Source organism: Psilocybe cubensis, chromosome 9, assembly GCF_017499595.1.
Source record: "Psilocybe cubensis strain MGC-MH-2018 chromosome 9, whole genome shotgun sequence".
NCBI classification, from domain to species: domain Eukaryota; kingdom Fungi; phylum Basidiomycota; class Agaricomycetes; order Agaricales; family Agrocybaceae; genus Psilocybe; species Psilocybe cubensis.
The window spans coordinates 2,346,688-2,369,015 of record NC_063007.1 but is presented as its reverse complement, the minus strand read 5'-3'; the positions used below and the strand labels follow the sequence as shown (position 1 = coordinate 2,369,015).

General features: G+C 46.8%; 5 protein-coding genes across 5 annotated transcripts; 3 read left to right on the top strand and 2 right to left on the bottom strand.

Annotated features, from left to right (window-relative positions):
* Positions 1–304: 304 nt before the first annotated feature.
* Positions 305–4,188, top strand: JR316_0010148 (uncharacterized protein; the record flags this gene model as incomplete). The annotated part of the gene is made up of 6 exons (XM_047895822.1): positions 305–592; positions 646–1,889; positions 1,938–2,112; positions 2,213–3,066; positions 3,113–3,855; positions 3,905–4,188. 6 exons carry the CDS (start codon positions 305–307, stop codon positions 4,186–4,188), a joined length of 3,588 nt encoding a protein of 1,195 aa, XP_047745541.1.
* Positions 4,189–4,232: 44 nt separating this feature from the next.
* On the top strand, positions 4,233–5,857 carry JR316_0010147 (uncharacterized protein; the record flags this gene model as incomplete). The annotated part of the gene is made up of 3 exons (XM_047895821.1): positions 4,233–4,436; positions 4,489–4,785; positions 4,838–5,857. 3 exons carry the CDS (start codon positions 4,233–4,235, stop codon positions 5,855–5,857), a joined length of 1,521 nt encoding a protein of 506 aa, XP_047745540.1.
* Positions 5,858–6,084: 227 nt separating this feature from the next.
* On the bottom strand, positions 6,085–7,322 carry JR316_0010146 (uncharacterized protein; the record flags this gene model as incomplete). Its single annotated transcript, XM_047895820.1, has 4 exons — positions 6,085–6,657; positions 6,706–6,870; positions 6,928–7,136; positions 7,190–7,322. 4 exons carry the CDS (start codon positions 7,320–7,322, stop codon positions 6,085–6,087), a joined length of 1,080 nt encoding a protein of 359 aa, XP_047745539.1.
* A 1,736-nt stretch (positions 7,323–9,058) lies between these two features.
* JR316_0010145 (uncharacterized protein) lies at positions 9,059–9,520 on the bottom strand (the record flags this gene model as incomplete). Its single annotated transcript, XM_047895819.1, has 4 exons — positions 9,059–9,113; positions 9,174–9,307; positions 9,363–9,434; positions 9,494–9,520. The coding sequence occupies 4 exons, from the start codon at positions 9,518–9,520 to the stop codon at positions 9,059–9,061; spliced, it is 288 nt and encodes a 95-aa protein (XP_047745538.1).
* Positions 9,521–13,346: 3,826 nt separating this feature from the next.
* Positions 13,347–18,579, top strand: JR316_0010144 (uncharacterized protein; the record flags this gene model as incomplete). The annotated part of the gene is made up of 9 exons (XM_047895818.1): positions 13,347–13,676; positions 13,733–13,888; positions 13,914–14,093; positions 14,151–16,168; positions 16,217–16,622; positions 16,675–16,788; positions 17,025–17,627; positions 17,716–18,129; positions 18,184–18,579. 9 exons carry the CDS (start codon positions 13,347–13,349, stop codon positions 18,577–18,579), a joined length of 4,617 nt encoding a protein of 1,538 aa, XP_047745537.1.
* Positions 18,580–22,328: the final 3,749 nt, after the last annotated feature.

Below are 22,328 nucleotides of genomic sequence, written 5' to 3'. Positions count from 1 at the left end.
ATGAGGGGCCAGCCAGTGAAAAGATATTTCAAAAACACTCCAAAGTGTGGTTCTGAAAGGGTCGTTCTGCATCATATTGTACATTTATGATGGGATCACGTCCATTTTGTGCATCTCTGGATTAAGTTTTGTTCATAACATTTCACTCACTCATCCAAATATGCTGCAAGATAAGTCATATGAAAGCTATTTTTCTCCTCTTTAAAACGGCATAATTGAGGGAAATTTATCTACAGAAATAAACATGTTATACTACATTTAGATCTGCGCTCACAGGCTGTCAGACTCTTTGTTTCCAACATCCATGGGCTTCAAGAAAGTACCTGATAGGGGATCGGATGAGGAGTTTCCCAATGTTCGGGAGGCCTCCTGGTCTAGTGGGGCCAAGAAACGAAAGAGAGGGCGGCCGAGGATCCACAAACTTCCTGCAGAATCATCATCAACAAACCTCCCTCAAACAACGACTTACTCTTTCCAAAACCATGAACACAACATTCTGGAAGAAGAAATACCTCATTATCCGGGAGATCTAACTGATCAGCAGGTACTTGATAACCTGAGACAGCTAGATGACGACAGAACGGGAGGAAAGGTATGTTTTAACATGTTTTCAGTAGAATGATCAGGATGACTTTACCTATCCAGTCTCAAAATGATTACCTGAGGGAATGGCTCCCGAAACGAGAGGTGTATCTTGGAACAATGATTGGAGGAGAAGCCCCGGATCCGGATCTGAATGGACAGTGTCAGCAATGTCAAGGAATGTCTGGAGTGTGGAGATGTTGCCAATGCTTTGGCTCTAGAATTTTGTGTTCTGAATGCCTGCGAAGAAACCATCAATTTACACCTTTCCACCGCGTTGAGAAGTGGACGGGTCTATATTTCCGTCCGGGAGCTCTGTGGGAAGTGGGTGTCAAGTTGTATTTGGGTCATAATGGGAAACGTTGTCCTTATCCCACGGATCCGAGCCACCTAGGATGGGACGGCGGAAACAATTCATCCGGGAGTCATGGGCACGGCGGAAACAATTCGCCCGTCTTTGAAGATGAACACGGATTGGACCTGGATCCGCTTCCTGCGAGCAATGACCAAGAATCCTTTACGGCTCAGCTTCTGGCGGACCCGGAGGTACCCCATTTGGTTGAGCTGGACGATGGAGACGATGAAGACGATGATCTATTCGAGGAAGTCGATACAACCTATCTGGACCAACCTCGTCCAAAGGCAGCAGACAACAATGGAATTCCTTTCAAGGCAATTGTGCACACCTCCGGAGTCCATTATCTGCCCGTGCGAACATGCACATGCCGGTCCGTCCGCCTTCCGTCTATCGATTTACAGTATCTGGAGATGGGATTATTTGCAGCCAGCTTTGAAAACGTTCAAACTGTGTTCACAGTTGAGGTCCTTGAGGACTTTCGGATGGACAACCTCGAGTGCAAAACGTCGGCTTATCAGTATTACCAAAAGTTGCGAAGACTGACTTCGCCAGCGTTTCCAAAAAAGGTGCTGAACCGCTATCGTGAATTGAGAAGGCTTAGTAGAGAATACAGGGACCTTGTCCTGAGACGACAATACGGAGAAGGGCATACAAGAGAAGCGGTGGTCCCTTACTATCGTCATTGCCATGATTCATCACCAGAGAGGATGGGTATTAATGTATCTGATCCAATTGACGGCGGATCTGATAGTCCGTCTCAAGAAGTCGGAATGTCAACGGACCCGTCTCTGGGACACGGCGGATTAGATGGTCCGCCTGTACCACAAATGACGCGGACCGAGGATCATCCCGAAGTTGAAGATAGGAGAGGGAAGTTGGCCTTATTCTGCCCCGCCTGTCCACAGCCTGGAATAAACCTACCTGATACCTGGATTGATGATGCTGATAGGCAAGTTTTAGTTATTCTTCAAGGGTGACTACAATTAACAGCAAGTAGCAATCTGTACATACGTAGTTATGTTGCAGATGGTAATTTCAAAGCAGATCACCTCAATCAGAAAAACGAGGGAGACGATGTTTGGTTGAGCGTTGGAGAAGGATACATGACTGCTCCGGGCCCTTACAAGGAGCACATTAAGGAAGCAATTTCTCTTGCTCCACGTTATAAACGGGTGCGTTATCTACCATGATTTATCTTTCACGGCGGATGCTTACGCTCCGTGTCAAAATCTTCTACGGCGGATGCTTACTTTCCGTGTCAAAAAATATCAGGAACAAACATGTCATAACTACCACGCCCAGAAAGCTGAAAACAGAGTCAGCCCGGGTAAGAGAGTACGTGGAATTGGGGCACACGCTTGCGCTAGGCACGGATGCTTCTGTCCATCCAGCGTTGTCGATTTTGACAAAGGTGAAAAGCAGATGCACATGGATTGGTCTTTGACTCAGGCCAGGGAAACTACCAACACACAGGGAATCACAAAACATTTGGAAATCTACGATATAAACTGTCAATATTGCGTTAACTTGGCAAGGCGTCTCTCAGAGTCCACAAAAATGCATTGGCCACCTTCTGTTAAAATGATTTTTGCAATTGGTTTATTTCACGTCCACGGGCACAAGACGGAATGTCTTTACAACTACGCATCCACCTATGTCCCGGGTGTGGGAATCATTGACGGAGAAATCCTGGAGCCGTTGTGGTCCGTGTTAAATGACACATCCCGGAGTACACGTTCCGCTACCACTGCCCATCGAGCAGAGGTTTTGGACGACCACATGGGGGATTCCAACTGGAAGAAGACCATTAATATGGCTGCAACAATTGCTGCAAAGTTCAAACGGGCACGGGAACAGTCCGGAATCACAGACCGATTTTATAGGGGTATCACGGATCAACAAGATTCCGGGCTCATCAACACTTGGGAAGATGAAATTTCAAAAGCAGAAGCGGACCGAGAACAAGGTGTGGCCGACGCTGTTGGCAAGGTAATGGCAAGCAAAGTGAAAACGGCTGCTGGACGCCAAGAAATTGAATTGCATCTTTCAAATATGGAACTTACATCTAATGGTGCTACTGGAAAGGCAGCATGGATATCATCCGGCTTAAAACTGGAGCAAGCGCAGTACGATTATTTCAATTGCATCCTACAGAATTTAACATGTTTTTAGATTGGAGCTCAGGGACCATGTCAGAAAGCTCGGAAAGCATCCTTCCACCGCGCAGAAACTTGACTTGGTCAATAAACGTCGCTCCATGCGGACCCGCGTTGAAGCCTTCTGTCGATCCGCTATGACCTTCATGGGCGAAGATGTCTTGGAGGATATTCAAGGGGACATCGCTCCCATACTTGACTATGAAGTCAGTGACAACGACGATCCTGATCTTGGAAATGTCAACATTACCCGCGCGGATCCGGAACGACAGCCGCTTCCGTTTCCCTCCGCCGTCAAACAAGATTTCTTTGACGGCCTTGACGCGGGAACAAACCTCATTTTAAAAGGGCTTCGCAAACTTGAACTTCAAATAAGACATGGCCACGCAGAGGACTGTCTGGAAGCGGTCCGGTCAGCCTTGATCCAGCTTTCTTGGCAGTATAAATATCAGGTTCGGACCGCCGACTCCGTCTATATGGGGACTCGTGCTTGGGATGGCGTCAAGCTTTTGAATGCTTCCTGGAAATTGCACCGGCGACTCTACAACACAAACCGTCAGAAGATGATCTATTTATCTGCTGGCGTGCGAGACGAGGATAATATTCGGAAACAATATCCCATTCTGCAAGTCCATGATTGCAAGCATAGTAATGCCGTGTCGGATCCGAACATTCGCGGAGGAAGCTCGGACCGTCTAAGTTGGATTTGGAGATCCCGTCAGGGCCTGGACAATGATAATCAATTATACGTTAATGAGTGTGAGTACTGCTATTTGTATTTCTAATTTTTTTCTCAAGGGCTTCTTAGTCTTTAGGCTAAACTGGCTCCGCGCGCGAGCTCAGAGGAATAGATGGCAAGAGGAGCTGGCCTTGACAAAAAAGGAAATGGAATGGACTGTCAGATTTTATGTGTATATGGCAAAGACATGGCGTGCACGGCATGATTTTGTTCCTGACAGGTTAGTTGGTCACAGGGCAAATGCTCAAAAGCAGATTGCCATGTGGAATGATCTGGGGCGGGCCGCGGATAAGGTCTTCCGTCAAATTAACCCGGAGTATCCGTCCGTGTGGAGATTTATAATTACAGATTAACCAGTTCTTTGAACATTCTTGTTGTATCTCATCTTGTTGAATTCATGCACTTACCGCGGCTTTTTAAACCTCCTGTCGAGGACGAACATCATCTCCTTACCTATGATGAGCGACGTGCTCTGGCCAAAGTTCATGTCCATATTTGTGGTGCACGGATCCGTGCCGGATACCGTTTGTTCATTGCAAACGGAGACTCTGTTTCCTCCGTGCGTCGCCAAAAATGGATGTATTTGCTTGACCTAGAGGTGGTAAGACAGTAATTTTGAACTATTATATCTTGCATTGAGAACTGCTCGATAGGCTATACTGCTGAGAGTACTCGGATACTGCTATGTCAATGGATTCCAAGTCGATATTCCATTTTTTATATCAGAAATTCTCAATCAGAGCGTACATGCCGTTTTGAACCGAACTCCCCACCATCGAGCTGTTCTATTTGAATCTCTAAATCAAAGCTGGTCAGCATGGGAAGATGATGAAATTTTAAATCAGACCAAGAGCTGGGGATATTGGTGGAGGGACGGATTTGCTGAAGGCGATGAGTGGCAAGTTGCCTTTGTTACCGTTGAATCGCAAGCAAGAGAATTTTGGAACAAGGTATGTTTTTTTATTGCTGTGGATTATATCTGATTTGCGTCCTTCCCACCAGGTGGTTCTGCCTGAATACCAACAAGAGGTACTCCGGCTAAACAATCAGAGGAAAGAAGCTAAGGAGGGCGCAAGTTCATCCACCTCTGGGCCTCCAAGAAATCAAGAAAACAATCCCAAGGGCAAGGGAAAGGCGGCTGAACGGACATCCGTCCCCACCTCGGGGAAGCACGGATCCGCGTTGACGGGAAAGCACGGCTCCGCGTTTTCACCGCCCACGGGGAAACCCAATCCGCCGACCCGTGTTGCAAACACGCGGGATGAAACATCCCCAATTGCAATTTCTGACCACAGACCGCCCTACTGTCCCCGCTGCGGTCAGCCTATCCTAACGGGCGTAATGAGGGAGTTGGCTCACCTGCGCCGGAATGTGGCGGACAAAATGAAGAATGCCCATAAAGCAGTGACTACTTCTTCGGCCGCCTTGGGCAGATATTCTGTATTGGAGAAGATGTGGATTGACTCTAAGGAGCTCCCGTTCTCTAACGGCAAGGGGCTTTCAGCCAAATACAAATTTCAGCATCCCGTTCACCCTTCTCCTGACAGTTGGGGCGCTATAACGGCTCAAGCCCGGTCCTTCGAGGTCTCAAAGCTCAAAGTCGCTTCATTTTACATCAACGACATTTTTTATTCTTTTATTGCCGTCAAGGAACTACCTTTTCATCCACTCTGGTATCATTCGCCACCCTCCAACACTGCAAATATTCATCTCCCAACAGATACTCTGCCTACGCCCGGTTCCGTCAGCCCTCCGTCAAATGCACACACCAGCAATGCCTTCCTTTTTAACGCAAGGTCAAGACCTGTTTTTCCGGGAGAAGAGGATGATATTGATAGTACGTCTGATACCACTGAATCCTCTACACCAGCTACGTTTTTAGAGCATCTCGCACAGGACTTTGAAGAGGAGGCGGATGAGGAGTCTTCCGCCGGTGATACGACGGAGGAGTCAGATGCTTCCGGTAACTCAGAAGAGCTTAGCGAGGACGTGTCGGAAACACCCTGGGATGAGGAATCTTAGTTGCCCACCTCTCGCACAGGACATCGAAGAGGAGGCGGATGATGCCTTTTCCGCCGGTAATACGACGGCGGAGTCCGATGATTCCGGTAACCTTGGAAGAGCTCAGCGCGGACGCGTCGGAAACACCCTGGGACAGAGAATTCTGGTTGTGCTGTAGCTTTCGTACTGTTTTGGTTTGGAAATATAAAAAAATCTTCCCCAAACCCAACTTCCAAGTCAAAAACTGATCATATTTCAAAATCAAAAGCGTTGGTGGCCGGTAAATTTGCAAAAAGATCGTACGTAGTAGACCATCCTGCCTCTTGGACTCCCAGCTCTTCAAATACAGTCCTACGCATGTAATAGACTATGACTGCCCTGTCTCCATCGCACACCGCGCCGTGTTGAAGCAACCTGCCGGTAATTGCAACAAGGGTCATGGGATCATACTTGTACCGAAGTCCAAGGCCCGGAAGCTCAAGCCGTCCGTGTTCACCCTTCCCAAGCGGCATCAAAAAATCGTACCATGAGTAGCACGACCCATTATCCCGATGGTATGGTGTATCTCGGTTGCTGATCACGGTCATGACTCCAAAGGGCGAACTCCAAATTGTGAGAATTTGCTTCAATATTTCAGCCTTATGGACAAGCTCCGGTTCCGCAGCAAGCCGTTGAAGAAATTTCATTCCCGCCCGGTACTGCTCGGGATGTATAATGCTCAAGATGGCTCCCAGCAAAGCCGAAGATGTCGTCGTGTCTCGTATAAACTCCTGTCCAATTGGATTACACAAGTCCAAGGAGACCTCAAGCGGGTTGGACGTCTGAGGAAAATATGAGGCAGTATAATAATTAGCATACAAGTTTCTCACCTCATGGCCTTGCTGAAACCATGCCGGGGAGAAGTTAATATTTCCAGGTTGAACCCAACCTGGCTCATGTCGAAAGTAACTGTCATTGACCCTCCAGCTTGTGGCCAAAGGTACCGCCTTGTGAATCATTGTTTCAATATCCCGTAATGAATTCCACATACTCTCCTGTTACTCTTTAGAAAGCATAATATATGAATTAATTGGTCTGTTTCTAAAACTCACCACCCTTGTCTCTGACAAAATACCTGGCAGGTACCACACCAATATGTTGCCTGCACTATCGACCACAGTTCCGGGCAGGGTTTGGTACTGTAACGCGGAATGCACCGGAGAAAACTTGTCTTTCAGGCGAGCCTCAACGGTAAAATTCTGACCCGTGCAACGTGCACTGAGATGAGTCAAATATTCTTCTGCATCCCACGTCGTATATTCTGCCATTCACACATTATTTAATCTCAATTTTCAAAGCTTATTGATTGCATACCTTGATTTTCAAATGCCTGCAAAATCACCTCCACAGCTAGATTGCACTCAAACATGGTCTCAGCACTGAAGTTTTCCCGGATTTGATTAGGCAGTTCTGCATGCCAAAGACGACTAGCTATTTGTGCCTTCATGTAGTTTGAGAGGGATTGGGTTAGCTCAAAGGCATAATCCATGCTATCAGGGTATGTGGAAAGGAATGTGCTGCCAGTATAATCTATACACCTTATTACATATATTAACGGTCATCCGATGTATGATTCTTCAAGGCGGATATTTGTCGGAATACAGAAGCGGGTGGATGAATGGACCCGTCTCAGCACAACACGGGTCAAAACGGATCCGTCTGCTTGCAATACACGGGATGTAGATGGACCCGTCCGGTTCATTTGCGGCCCGTGTTTTTCCCGTGCAGCCCGACACGCGGATCCCGCATGCCACCCGGCGGCTCCATTTAGTGCTAAATGGCACGTCATGTACGCTATGATTTGCCAGGATAAATCACACGTACATCACGCTAATCTCCTAATTAGGTAGCGGGAGTAAATCCACCGTGTCTCACGTAATATCCTTATTATTAAATCTTAGGTAATGTACGTTATAAATAAACTGTCTTATGTGTTATTTACATGGTACACTACGCTAGACTGCCTACATGGATAGCAGCGCTACTCCGTCTATATGTGCTACTTCACCCGCTAGATGAGCATGGTTGGAACAGAAGAAGAAGAAAGCGTGAGAATATGGCCAGCACGCCAACAAGTACCGCAGAAGTTCGATGCCGCTCATGCCGTCGCCAAATTGGTGATGCGCGTGATTGGTGGCACGGCATCAGCGGCATCAAACTTCTGTCCTGTATCATGGCGATTTTGTGACGGTGTGACGCCTTTCCACCTCTCTCTCAACACTCACTCCTATGAAGCACGTCGTACGTAGAGATGGTTCGCATACGAGCTTACTGTAGTAGTAGCACTTTAGTGTAGACTCTAATACCATAAACTTAGCTAGCTGCGTACTCTAGTAATACAATTTTAGTTCAAGTGACATAGACCCGGCTTGGAAGGGCAGAGGAAATAGTCGGGTGAGCGACACAGAACGAGGAGGAACTACAATTCATTTAGATAGTGAATTACGCAGAAACATAGGTGCGAATCGTATTTTATTACTATCAGGCAGGAAACACAAGCCAAGAACACCTTCTACAGCACACCCGCCGCCTCTTCGCCTGCCAGACCCGTATTCGAGCGTCACAAACATAGGTGAGGAATCATCTTTGCTATCAGTGCAGGAAACATATTCTACAGCACATGTGCCGCCTCATTGCTTTACAGACCTCACTTATTCAACGACGCACCCACCTACATTCAAGAATTGAACGTTGAATGCTGCCATAACTTTATGTTTTGTACGACGCTGCCTACTGTAAGCACCCGGTCTGCGAGGTACCCTCTTTGCAGGTTGCCGTTTTAATTTGGATTTCACGATATCGGGACTTGGAATATACAGGATTTGCACATGGCTCCCGTCGAGTCTCCTGCTTATGCAACTATAGATTGGCTCCGTCTTTTTTCTATCAGGTATTCGAGCGGCACCAGTCTCAATTGTTTTACACGTACTGTAAGCCAAATTTACTCTCTCGAACACGCGAGATGTTCCCGTCTAATAATTCTCTTCAATCTATGAAGTATGTCGCTTCATCAATATCTGCAATTGATATACTAAATTTATTAACCCAAGCTCTACTTGATATAATAATCTTCGGTGACTTTCCAACCCCAATTTGTCCTGCCAGTGGGTGGTTTAAAATCTCGTTCAACAGTCTAACACGGCCATTGCCCAGCGCACAACCCCATACCTCGTTGTCTGCCCACTAGTCGGAGTCGGACCCGCGGAGCTTGTTGGGAGAGCGCGAAGCACCCCTCATTCTGCGCCTGAAATTCCTTCGAGATCGCTTAGTTTTGCGCCCCAGCCGCCATTGAACGCACCTTGAGCGTTTGCTGTTCGCCGGCCAAGGATCCAAGTCCTCGTCTTGCTCGTCTTGTTCACTATTTTTTCCGTCTTCATCGTCGTTTTCGCGTCTACCATGGGTGTCACAAAATACAGCCCGCATCATTGAAATCTGTCATCGCAAAGTTTTGTCATGATTTAATAAAATGATGTTCTAAAATACTTACTAGTTCTTTCAACTTTGCTTCGATCATTTGCTTCTGATTCTGATAGTCATTGTCATCACTGTGGTTATCGACCTGTAGGAATGATTAGTACGGATCAGCCACGAAACGATGACGATATGCTTCAGAATTACATCGTGGCCTTCCCTCGTCACGGGCATCATGAAGTTTCTTACAGCAGGAAATATCGTACTGAGTACATATTAACCTATCGACCTTTTAAATGTTTTCTGAACAAAGATCCATCTTATCTTGTTTCTCTTTGTCAAAGAGTTATGGGAAAGGGGATAAAGATGGCATTGTCACAGGAGCGCTTTGACATAGCAAACAATTCTAATGTTGCTCATGCAGCCACGTAATCACACCCTTTGGCACCGTCATAATGACGATAAACGTTGTTATGGCGGTATGACCGACAGTAGATATTAAAACTATATGTTATCCCATTGATCATTGATGATCTCCGCCAGTTGAAATCATGAAATCACCTTCCCAAAATCTTGCATTCCGGGGTAAGTGTGGGTATGTAGAAATACATGACCTTCTCTAGCTTCTATATATCTCATTGGTAGATCATTTTCTATGTTCAGATGGGTGTTGAGCGAATAAAGCGCTCATTTAGTTAATACCTTTGTCAAGATTGGTCAGGATATTTTGTCGCGGAGATTGCCTTTGTTCTTGCTTCTTATAAAGCGTCGTGAATCCTTGATTGCATACACCTCCATTGCAACTTACAGACTGCCCCAAACCCAGTTGTGGCACCTCTCATAGCAAAAATGTTCAATAAAGCGCCACTTCCACTTATCACTCCGAGAATCGAATTTCGACTTTCTCAGCTCTCACCCCTATGTGTTCCGCGAAACCCTCCGGAAGAAATCAAGTTCATCCGACGCTCGCGGTTTCTTTCGCAACAGGGAGAACACTTGGAGGTGGATCACTCATTAATATTTTGGCCATACCTCGCTGTAAGTGTTTTTCTTGATTGTCCTTACAAGTATCGTGACGAACATTCTCGTAGGTCAAGGATGCGTTAAAGAATGTGCTCTTTTCGTTCAAAGAAAAGGGAAATGCGAGTCCGTCGGCTGGAAAATCTGGGGGAACTCCTAAGTGTACGCGGGGTCATATGCCTGGATATTTTGAAGTCGATTATTTGGATGGGATGCTGGAAGATTCAATACGGTATGAAAGCGGGGACTTATCTACCAGACTTCATTTTCTATTTTAAACTCATTTTCGGTGGATGGATCAATAACGTATCATGAATGGAAACACTATTTTCTCTCCGCTGATAGCAAATACAGTTCTGACCTACGCTTCCGTATAATACTAGCACATGAATTGTGTCCATCATTTAACCAATTTACATACGATACAACGCGCCGCATTTGAGGGACAGGATGAAAGGCGTCACACCGTCACAAAATCACCATGATACAGGACAGAAGTTTGATGCCGCTGATGCCGTGCCACCAATCATGCGCATCACCAATTTGGCGACGGCATGAGCGGCATCGAACTTCTGCGGTACTTGTTGGCGTGCTGGCCATATTCTCACGCTTTCTTCTTCTTCTGTTCCAACCATGCTCATCTAGCGGGTGAAGTAGCACATATAGACCGAGTAGCGCTGCTATCCATGTAGGCAGTCTAGCGTAGTGTACCATGTAAATAATACAAATACTACTACAGGGAGCGAAATGGGGACCGAATGATATTGTGCGTGAGGTGTAATCGAAGTGCCAACACAGATGTTAAGCACGTATGAGATCTCTACGCTCGCCGTAAGTAACACAATTTTCTGCACAGTGTTGTATATTGGGTCAGTCATTCAGCGCAGATACAGGTCAGCGAACAAGACATCGCAAAAGTTTCGAAGCATGTCTGGTAAGTCGCAACTCCAGTGTACCCGCCGTTTGCTAACCATGCGATTAGACGCACACGATTCTCACTCAAGTCGTTCGTTTCACCATTTCCTTCCTCTTGTTCTACACAGGTATGTTTCGTTCTGTCTACCTAATTTTCTGTAGTAACTTACATAGTATAGCCCATCTCCTATCCCGAACACCAACGATCCGCACTATGCGCTATTAAGCAAACAAGATCCCGGACTTGTCATCGTTCGGATACCGGTGTTCCTTCCAACTCAACTCCACAACCCCTTTCGCACGGATAGGGCCCTCTGGATGGGAATAGGTTATCAGAATTGCATTGCATGATGTGTAGAGCGCGTATACGCAGACGTATGACTGGGTAAGTCTGTTTACGTCGCATGTCCCATGGCATTCGCTGATATACCTGACAGACCCTGATTCCCATATCCTCCATGCACATTGCGCAGGTGGATGACATTCGCATCCTTCTCTCTGTGCAGAACGAGCATCGCTGAGAGTGCACGATAAAATACCAATCAAGTAAGTAGCAGGTTCACTTACCTTGACGCTTCCACTGATTTGCCACATCCAAACTTTGGCTAGCAAGTCGTCGAACCTGGATGGCCAGCGAGGGGTCCATCGTCGCCCGACACGAACGCATGTACTTCAGTCGTGGAGACGTGTAGGCTCGAGCGGGAAACTGGGGCAACATTAATGTACGTGGCTGAACGAAGACGGCTGCGCACAGTACTCACTCCTCACACAGAGTTGCAACGCCCGTCCTTTGCTGTGTCCTCTCCATTCCATCGGTTGCATCAACGTTTTAGGGCAAACCATGACATATACAGAAGGTCATCATTTCGCGAGAGTACGTTTTTCGTCTTCTGTCTCTCTTTCTTAAGCACCAGGTTTTGATCTACAACTTCTCCTTAGCACGCTATACTTACGCCCGAGATACTAGCCATCATCCGCAAGGGCGGGCCCTCCGCAGAATGGACATCTGGAGGGTGAAGTACCACATACAGACCGAAAAAGCGCAGCAATAGTCTACCGTAGCGTACAACGTAAACAACAGTACTACGGGGGACTTTTCTGCTATGAAATGACGACCGAATGCTATCGTGCAAGTGTGACCGAAGATAACACGAAGTCTACTAACGCAGACAGTCTTTGTGCACCGCTGGTCTGTGGATTCGTTGTCGGTGCTTTCATGCAGGCTAATGCTTTACAAAAAACAGGTTTTTCGGGATTTTGAATGGCCTGGTTTGATTCACTGATTGAATGAAACTAGGGGTTGTTAGTGTCGTCAAACTTCATATTGGCATCCGGCCTCACCTTTTGGTCGCAAAATCAGCTAAAATTCTGTCGCGCCCCCCGAGGTTTACCAATTCTTGGTGTTTTCCTTTCTTAAAGACAACAATATCACCCTTCCAATTGCGCACTCTCCATCTCCGAATGCTTCTGTTAGGGGGGAGCCTGCAATGGTTCTTGACAAAGACATGAAACTGCGCAATCTTCCCTCTATTCGAAATTGAAACAATAGCATCGTGGATGTATGGCTGCAGGCGTTTCCCTCCCATGACCAGGTCGAGACGGGGGCTTCTGCCGTTTGTGTTCTGAAGGGTGTGTATCGCTTTGTTCACGGGTCTTTCTGCGTGCGCGCCATAGTAGCGCGCTCTTAATGATAGCGAGGTGTCCTGGAATCCTTAAGAAGAACGTCAAGTATCCTCGCGAAATTGCTCACCCTAGTCCGTGGGATATATTTAGCAAGTGCAGAAACCATAGTTTGGCGGGACTGAATGACGGTAGAGGGTGAATGTGGGTGTATAGGGTTGAAAGAGAGGTTGAAGGTACAGGACCAGTGAGTTTTAACATAATCATTCACGACGCCTTTGATACAAAGAAGTTGTTTGGCCCAGGTTTCCATCAAAAGCACGCGAATGGGCATGCACTTGCTTCCTTCAATCCGCGCCGGTTCGGCGCGGCGCATTTAACAAAGGAAGATACGGTGTGTTCACTTGCTCGTCCTTTGACAAAGAACCTGGCATGGCTTATACTTGATCGTCAGTATTTCCATCTTGTAAGAGCGCCACTCCCAATCATCACACCAGATCCAAGCATGGACGACGCTTCGATGGAAAATCTCTCTCTGCCGGGAGCCTTCAACAGCTCCCCTACAGAGCAAATGGATATCACCTCCAGCGACGACGTCACCCGCAATCATCCAGGACCGTCCCAGACTCCCCAATCCCCTACAGAGCAAATGGATATCACCTCCAGCGACGACGACGCCCGCAATCATCCAGGACCGTCCCAGACTCCCCAATTACAGTCCCAGATTCTCAAACCACAAGAATCGGGCAAGCGAAAAAGGAGTGATCATGAAGAGATATCGTCGAGAAAGTTAATTGCAGTCGAGCCTGAGTATCTTCAAGAACTCGAGTTCGCGGTAACTCACTTCAATTGCCGTCTCAAATTTTAACTCAACATACCGTTGTATTCAAGGTTGATGAGTTGACTAAGAAGCTCAAATCGAAGGATAAAGAAATAAAGCGCCTTCAGAGCATAGAGCCGAGCGTCAACGATTTGAAAGATGCTGAAATTCGACACCTTCGCGTTGTAGAGCAAAAGGTTGAGACTTTGATTATTGGAAAGATATATGTACTAATAGTAATGTATCATCCAGATATCCAAAGAGAAATCGGCGTCTGATGGGGCATATAAGACCTTACAATCCCAATTCGAAGACTATAAACGAGTACGTTTCCCAGGCTTCATGTTATCGTACCTGCGTTTAAGCATCGAACAGGACGTGGATCGCCAACATAAAGAAGCATCCCGTGCTAAAGAGCACGAAATGTCTGAGGTATGTAGTCTACCAAAAATCAGAAGCATCAGCCTCTCATTGCTAGCTGTTTTCAAGCTGGAAGCAAAGTTCAAACAACAAATCGAAGAACTCCAAATTCATCATGACCGTACGGTGGAGGAATTAAACAAAAAGGTTGAATCCCAGTCTCTTCAGATTTCATCTCTGGTGGAAGACAGTCTTGAAGAATCAGAAACTGCGAAAATATTGCTAAATGAACCCAATGGAGAGGGGTCCAATATCTTGGAAGAGGACACGTCCCATATCAAGGAGCTCGAGGATTCGAATATGGCGTTTACGGAGCAAATAACTGCTTATGAGGCTCAGATAGCGAAGCTCAATGCTGATTTGGAGGAGCAGAAGGCGGAGTCGTCAAAGCTAACGCATGCTGTTCAGGAGCTTGAGGGACAGTCTGTCGATGGTATCAGCAAGCAGGAGCGTATCACGGAACTTGAAGCTCTTGTGAGGGCGAAGACGACCGAACTTGAAGAGTTGAAGCACTCTACCTCTCACGCCCAAGACCTTGAAAATCGCATCAACGAACTACAGGCTCGTCTTGGGGAGTTCGAAAGAGAACGGGAGGGACAGTCTATTGATGGTATCAGCAAGCAGGAGTGTATCACGGAACTTGAAGCTCTTGTGAGGGCGAAGACGACCGAACTTGAAGAGTTGAAGCACTCTACCTCTCACGCCCAAGACCTTGAAAATCGCATCAACGAACTACAGGGTTCTCTCCAGGAGTCTGACAGCGAAAGGGAGAAATTGATTCAAGCACAACAATCATCAAGCCATCGCAAGAATGTTTTAGCTTCAGAACTCCAAACTGTGCGCGAAAAGCGCAGTGAGCAAATTAAAACGCTTACTGCCCAAGTGCAACTCCTCGAAAACGAATTGTCCGGAAATCAAACTGCACTTAAAGATCAAGATCAGGAGCTGGAGAGACTGCGCGCGGCGTCTACCCAGCGTAGGACCGCTGACGAGGCTGAGATAGCGAAGCTCAATGCTAATTTGAAGGCGCTCAAGGATTCGCAACAGTCATCCGCTGATCGTGGTGCCTTGGACGCCGACCACATTCAAAAGCTTGAAGCTCAGTTGACGGCACAGACAAATAGGGTTCAACAGCTCGAGATAATGAACGCAGCCTCTATCGAGAATGCGTCTGCTTACGAGACTCGTGTAAAACAACTTGAGTCTGATTTGGAGGCGCAGAAGGCGAAGTCGTCAAAGCTGACGCGTGCTGTTCAGGAGCTTGAGGGACAGTCTGTCGATGGTATCAGCAAGCAGGAGCGTATCACGGAACTTGAAGCTCTTGTGAGGGCGAAGACGACCGAACTTGAAGAGTTGAAGCACTCTACCTCTCACGCCCAAGACCTTGAAAATCGCATCAACGAACTACAGGCTTGTCTTGGGGAGTTCGAAAGAGAACGGGAGGGACAGTCTATTGATGGTATCAGCAAGCAGGAGCGTATCACGGAACTTGAAGCTCTTGTGAGGGCGAAGACGACCGAACTTGAAGAGTTGAAGCATTCTACCTCTCACGCCCAAGACCTTGAAAATCGCATCAACGAACTACAGGCTCGTCTCCAGGAGTCTGACAGCGAAAGGGAGAAATTGATTCAAGCACAACAATCATCAAGCCATCGCGAGAATGTTTTAGCTTCAGAACTCCAAACTGTGCGCGAAAAGCGCAGTGAGCAAATTAAAACGCTTACTGCCCAAGTGCAACTCCTCGAAAACGAATTGTCCGGAAATCAAACTGCACTTAAAGATCAAGGTCAGGAGCTGGAGAGACTGCGCGCGGCGTCTACCCAGCGTAGGACCGCTGACGAGGCTGAGATAGCGAAGCTCAATGCTGATTTGAAGGATCAGAAGGCGGAGTCGTCAAGGCTAACGCGTGCTGTTCAGGAGCTTGAGGGACAGTTAACTGATGGTATCGACAGAGAGAACCGTATCGTTCAACTCAACAACGATCTAGACGCGAAGACTGCAGAACTGAAGAAGTCCAGGGAGGAGTCAACCTCTCATGCCCAGCAACTTGAAAATCGCATTGGTGACTTACAGGCTCGTCTCCAGGAGTCTGACAGCAAAAGGGAGAAATTGATTCAAGCACAATAATTATCAAGCCATCGCGAGAATGTTTTCGCTTCAGAACTCCAAACTGTGCGTGAAAAGCGCAGTGAGCAAATTAAAACGCTTAACGCACGAGTTCGAGACCTCGAAAAGGAGTTGGAACAAGCCGCGACCAACTCTCGCGATTCACTTAGTAAAGAACGGGAGCGATACCAACAGATGTCCGTTGAGTTTCAAAAACAACAAGCAGCGCTATCTCAAACAACTGAAGATCTCAGTACTGTCAAGGCCGCTCTTGAAAAAGAATTTGAGGACCATGGTAATACCAAGTCACTGTTGGAGCTTTTACAAAGCGACCTTGTGGACTCTCAAAAAGCCATCTCAATTCTTAACAGTCAATTAGAGGCCACCATGGCTGACCACATCGAATTTGGAGAGGAAGCGCAAGATTCGGACTCGGTAATTACTTCTAATTGTATCTTTTGATGTATATCTAATGAAAACTCCATAGGCGATGGACCCGGATGCACCAGAAAGTACTCCGTCGGCGACTGGAAAATCTCAAAAAGCGGCGGGCAAACGTCGTCAAATGTCGATGATGCCGGATACCACCCTATATACGCTTGTAAGACAATTAGCGGTGTTGTAGCTTGGCCACATGTCGCTAACAATGTCCTGCAGATGAATGATATGCCCAAAGAATGGCCACAGCGTTCGCCCTTTTCAAGGTTATCAAAAAAACTACCAGGAAAGTGTTTCCAGCCAACACCGGATATCGTAGGCAGCACACCTGTCTATACGTTTGTAAGATACCGACTACCGCCACTTTATTTGGTATAACTGAAGTCAAATATCCTTTAGATGAACCATAGGAACGGCGACCTGCAGGTAAATATGGAGCCAGAAAATTCAGCAGAACGACCCACCTTTTCAAATTTTTTTAACCAAACGGAATTTACTCCCACTCTCTCTACCTCTGCGAACCGTTCTTCGCCCGTCCGAGACGGTGACCTGGCCTCTTCTTCCAATCCAGGGCCATCAATACCCAACAGATTTTCAAAGCCGGGTCACTATCGAAGAGGTAGAGCTACACATCAATCTCCACCTCCACCTTCCAGTGCTATACCCAGATCTGGTCGAGACGATGTGCGAGGAGTCGAGGCTTCGACAGCCTTCCATGCAGATACTCCGGCAACGGTCGCTGACCCCTCTGTGGTTCCACCTCACTCTGTATTCTCTTCGACGCCTCCTGTCACTCCTGTTCCTCCTGTTGCCTCAGTATCTGCTGCTGAACGTGCTTTTCAAGAAAGAATATTGAATACGCTAAGCACTCTGTCGAGTGATGTGAGAGGCGTCGTTTCGGACGTGCAAGAACTTCGGTCTAATGCAAATACACAACCTGCAACCCCTCGTAGGAGGATTCCAAACAGGAAACCTTACTCTCCTTACAAGCAAGCTGGTCCTGTTCGTCCCCGCTCAGCGGACAGAGTTCTTATTCTAGTAGTATTCTTTTCGCCTCCACATCATCCATTGACTGAATATGATTTTTTAGAATGCCAGCCGGCAGTTACAACAATATCTCCTCGGAATATCCGAAGATGACGACATCTTCATAATGGATTCCATTCACATTGCATCACCAGCCGAAGTAGATAAGTTCGAGAATTCGCTACGAGACCCCCCACCATTGGAACCTCTTCAACTTCACTTCGACCAAGTGAAAGTGAAATGGAACGCTTATCTTGCGGACCTCTTTGCTGAACAGTTCTTGCGATTACACAGCAATCTTAATGCTACTGCCGATCAAATCAAGGAACACTTCATGGCAAGAGTGCAAATGTTTCGTGAGAAATTGATTTCCATCGTTCCAAGGCCAGGAGAAACCAGCGAACAATGTTTCGATCGCGTAAGGGAGGAACGTCTAAATGCCAATCGCAGGAAGCGGCGCCGCACTAGGCAACGTAATGTATGTCAATATCTGTTTCCTTACACTTACACAATTTCTTTGCTAATGTCGGAGAAGTTGTATGTGGACCGTTATAGTAACTGCATAGATGCCGGTCGTCATGATATTGCAGATGTCGTCTTGACACTTGGCAAAGATGGAATGAGCGAAGACGAAACAGACGGAGAAGATTCCACAGTCGTCCTTTTGACGCAATGGCGCAACCCAAAGCTCCTGACTCCATTAAAGATCGCTGATAGCCTGCGACCGGCTACAAGCGTCAATGGAACCAGACGACCAGGTAGCCGACCCCTTAAACGCAGAAGACTACAATCCGCACGGGAAGGTTATCAACCAGCTCCAGATCAGCGTCCAGAAAATTATTACTATTCTTCTTGGCGGGCCTGCTTATCTTGTTATGATATAGCGCTCTTGAAAATGAAAGATGCAAAACCATTTTTCGGGGAGTAGGCGTAGAATCACTTTTTTAAATCAACTCGGATATTTCCTGTCACAAAGATTCTAGCTGTTAATCTCATGCTTCTATGTATGTACAAAGATATATTCACAATGCATCGCACGTTATTCAGTCCTTCGTCCAAAATGCGGTTAAACCAGAAAGATCTCCGCTTTCATAAGGACAGCCAGACAAACGGCTTCAACGGTTAATAATTGACTTTACGCTTATGTAGTCCGCGCGATACTCAGAAATATAATTGACCTGGAAAATGAGAATTACAGGGGGAAGATCATATTAACTAGCAAATGCGCAAACGACATCTATTTTTACATGCCAACTCTTAGGCTAGGATGGGCATTGCTCTCAACATCAAGGATCACAGTAGGTAAGCGTGCAGGCAGCATGCAAAGATCACTAAATAATAAATCAATAAGGGTTGCATCAGTTGTCTGCTCTGGGGTGTATCTTTTCTACGGAAATGGTGCTAGAACCAAATGGGATCGACCTGTAATAGGAAATGCACCGTTCTTGAGACAGATTGAAGGTCCTTCAAATATAACCAGGGCGTTGGTTATGGTAACGCATAGACTGAATAAAGAGGGGCTCACAATCTATAATCGCAGACTTGAATTCTGTCCTTGCCCGAAATTGGACTCGAAATAGCGTGCTAAGGAGAAGTTGTAGATCAAAACCTGGTGCTTAAGAAAGAGAGACAGAAGACGAAAAACGTACTCTCGCGAAATGATGACCTTCTGTATATGTCATGGTTTGCCCTAAAACGTTGATGCAACCGATGGAATGGAGAGGACACAGCAAAGGACGGGCGTTGCAACTCTGTGTGAGGAGTGAGTACTGTGCGCAGCCGTCTTCGTTCAGCCACGTACATTAATGTTGCCCCAGTTTCCCGCTCGAGCCTACACGTCTCCACGACTGAAGTACATGCGTTCGTGTCGGGCGACGATGGACCCCTCGCTGGCCATCCAGGTTCGACGACTTGCTAGCCAAAGTTTGGATGTGGCAAATCAGTGGAAGCGTCAAGGTAAGTGAACCTGCTACTTACTTGATTGGTATTTTATCGTGCACTCTCAGCGATGCTCGTTCTGCACAGAGAGAAGGATGCGAATGTCATCCACCTGCGCAATGTGCATGGAGGATATGGGAATCAGGGTCTGTCAGGTATATCAGCGAATGCCATGGGACATGCGACGTAAACAGACTTACCCAGTCATACGTCTGCGTATACGCGCTCTACACATCATGCAATGCAATTCTGATAACCTATTCCCATCCAGAGGGCCCTATCCGTGCAAAAGGGGTTGTGGAGTTGAGTTGGAAGGAACACCGGTATCCGAACGATGACAAGTCCGGGATCTTGTTTGCTTAATAGCGCATAGTGCGGATCGTTGGTGTTCGGGATAGGAGATGGGCTATACTATGTAAGTTACTACAGAAAATTAGGTAGACAGAACGAAACATACCTGTGTAGAACAAGAGGAAGGAAATGGTGAAACGAACGACTTGAGTGAGAATCGTGTGCGTCTAATCGCATGGTTAGCAAACGGCGGGTACACTGGAGTTGCGACTTACCAGACATGCTTCGAAACTTTTGCGATGTCTTGTTCGCTGACCTGTATCTGCGCTGAATGACTGACCCAATATACAACACTGTGCAGAAAATTGTGTTACTTACGGCGAGCGTAGAGATCTCATACGTGCTTAACATCTGTGTTGGCACTTCGATTACACCTCACGCACAATATCATTCGGTCCCCATTTCGCTCCCTGTAGTAGTATTTGTATTATTTACATGGTACACTACGCTAGACTGCCTACATGGATAGCAGCGCTACTCGGTCTATATGTGCTACTTCACCCGCTAGATGAGCATGGTTGGAACAGAAGAAGAAGAAAGCGTGAGAATATGGCCAGCACGCCAACAAGTACCGCAGAAGTTTGATGCCGCTCATGCCGTCGCCAAATTGGTGATGCGCGTGATTGGTGGCACGGCATCAGCGGCATCAAACTTCTGTCCTGTATCATGGCGATTTTGTGACGGTGTGACGCCTTTCCACCTCTCTCTCAACACTCACTCCTATGAAGCACGTCGTACGTAGAGATGGTTCGCATACGAGCTTACTGTAGTAGTAGCACTTTAGTGTAGACTCTAATACCATAAACTTAGCTAGCTGCGTACTCTAGTAATACAATTTTAGTTCAAGTGACATAGACCCGGCTTGGAAGGGCAGAGGAAATAGTCGGGTGAGCGACACAGAACGAGGAGGAACTACAATTCATTTAGATAGTGAATTACGCAGAAACATAGGTGCGAATCGTATTTTTATTTACTATCAGGCAGGAAACACAAGCCAAGAACACCTTCTACAGCACACCCGCCGCCTCTTCGCCTGCCAGACCCGTATTCGAGCGTCACAAACATAGGTGAGGAATCATCTTTGCTATCAGTGCAGGAAACATATTCTACAGCACATGTGCCGCTTCATTGCTTTACAGACCTCACTTATTCAACGACGCACCCACCTACATTCAAGAATTGAACGTTTAGTTCAAGTGACATAGACCCGGCTTGGAAGGGCAGAGGAAATAGTCGGGTGAGCAACACAGAACGAGGAGGAACTACAATTCATTTAGATAGTGAATTACGCAGAAACATAGGTGCGAATCGTATTTTTATTTACTATCAGGCAGGAAACACAAGCCAAGAACACCTTCTACAGCACACCCGCCGCCTCTTCGCCTGCCAGACCCGTATTCGAGCGTCACAAACATAGGTGAGGAATCATCTTTGCTATCAGTGCAGGAAACATATTCTACAGCACATGTGCCGCTTCATTGCTTTACAGACCTCACTTATTCAACGACGCACCCACCTACATTCAAGAATTGAACGTTTAGTTCAAGTGACATAGACCCGGCTTGGAAGGGCAGAGGAAATAGTCGGGTGAGCGACACAGAACGAGGAGGAACTACAATTCATTTGGATAGTGAATTACGCAGAAACATAGGTGCGAATCGTATTTTATTACTATCAGGCAGGAAACACAAGCCAAGAACACCTTCTACAGCACACCCGCCGCCTCTTCGCCTGCCAGACCCGTATTCGAGCGTCACAAACATAGGTGAGGAATCATCTTTGCTATCAGTGCAGGAAACATATTCTACAGCACATGTGCCGCCTCATTGCTTTACAGACCTCACTTATTCAACGACGCACCCACCTACATTCAAGAATTGAACGTTGAATGCTGCCATAACTTTATGTTTTGTACGACGCTGCCTACTGTAAGCACCCGGTCTGCGAGGTACCCTCTTTGCAGGTTGCCGTTTTAATTTGGATTTCACGATATCGGGACTTGGAATATACAGGATTTGCACATGGCTCCCGTCGAGTCTCCTGCTTATGCAACTATAGATTGGCTCCGTCTTTTTTCTATCAGGTATTCGAGCGGCACCAGTCTCAATTGTTTTACACGTACTGTAAGCCAAATTTACTCTCTCGAACACGCGAGATGTTCCCGTCTAATAATTCTCTTCAATCTATGAAGTATGTCGCTTCATCAATATCTGCAATTGATATACTAAATTTATTAACCCAAGCTCTACTTGATATAATAATCTTCGGTGACTTTCCAACCCCATTTTGTCCTGCCAGTGGGTGGTTTAAAATCTCGTTCAACAATCTAACACGGCCATTGCCCAGCGCCCACTTCACCCTCGAACTCGAATCGCCGTGAGGTATTGT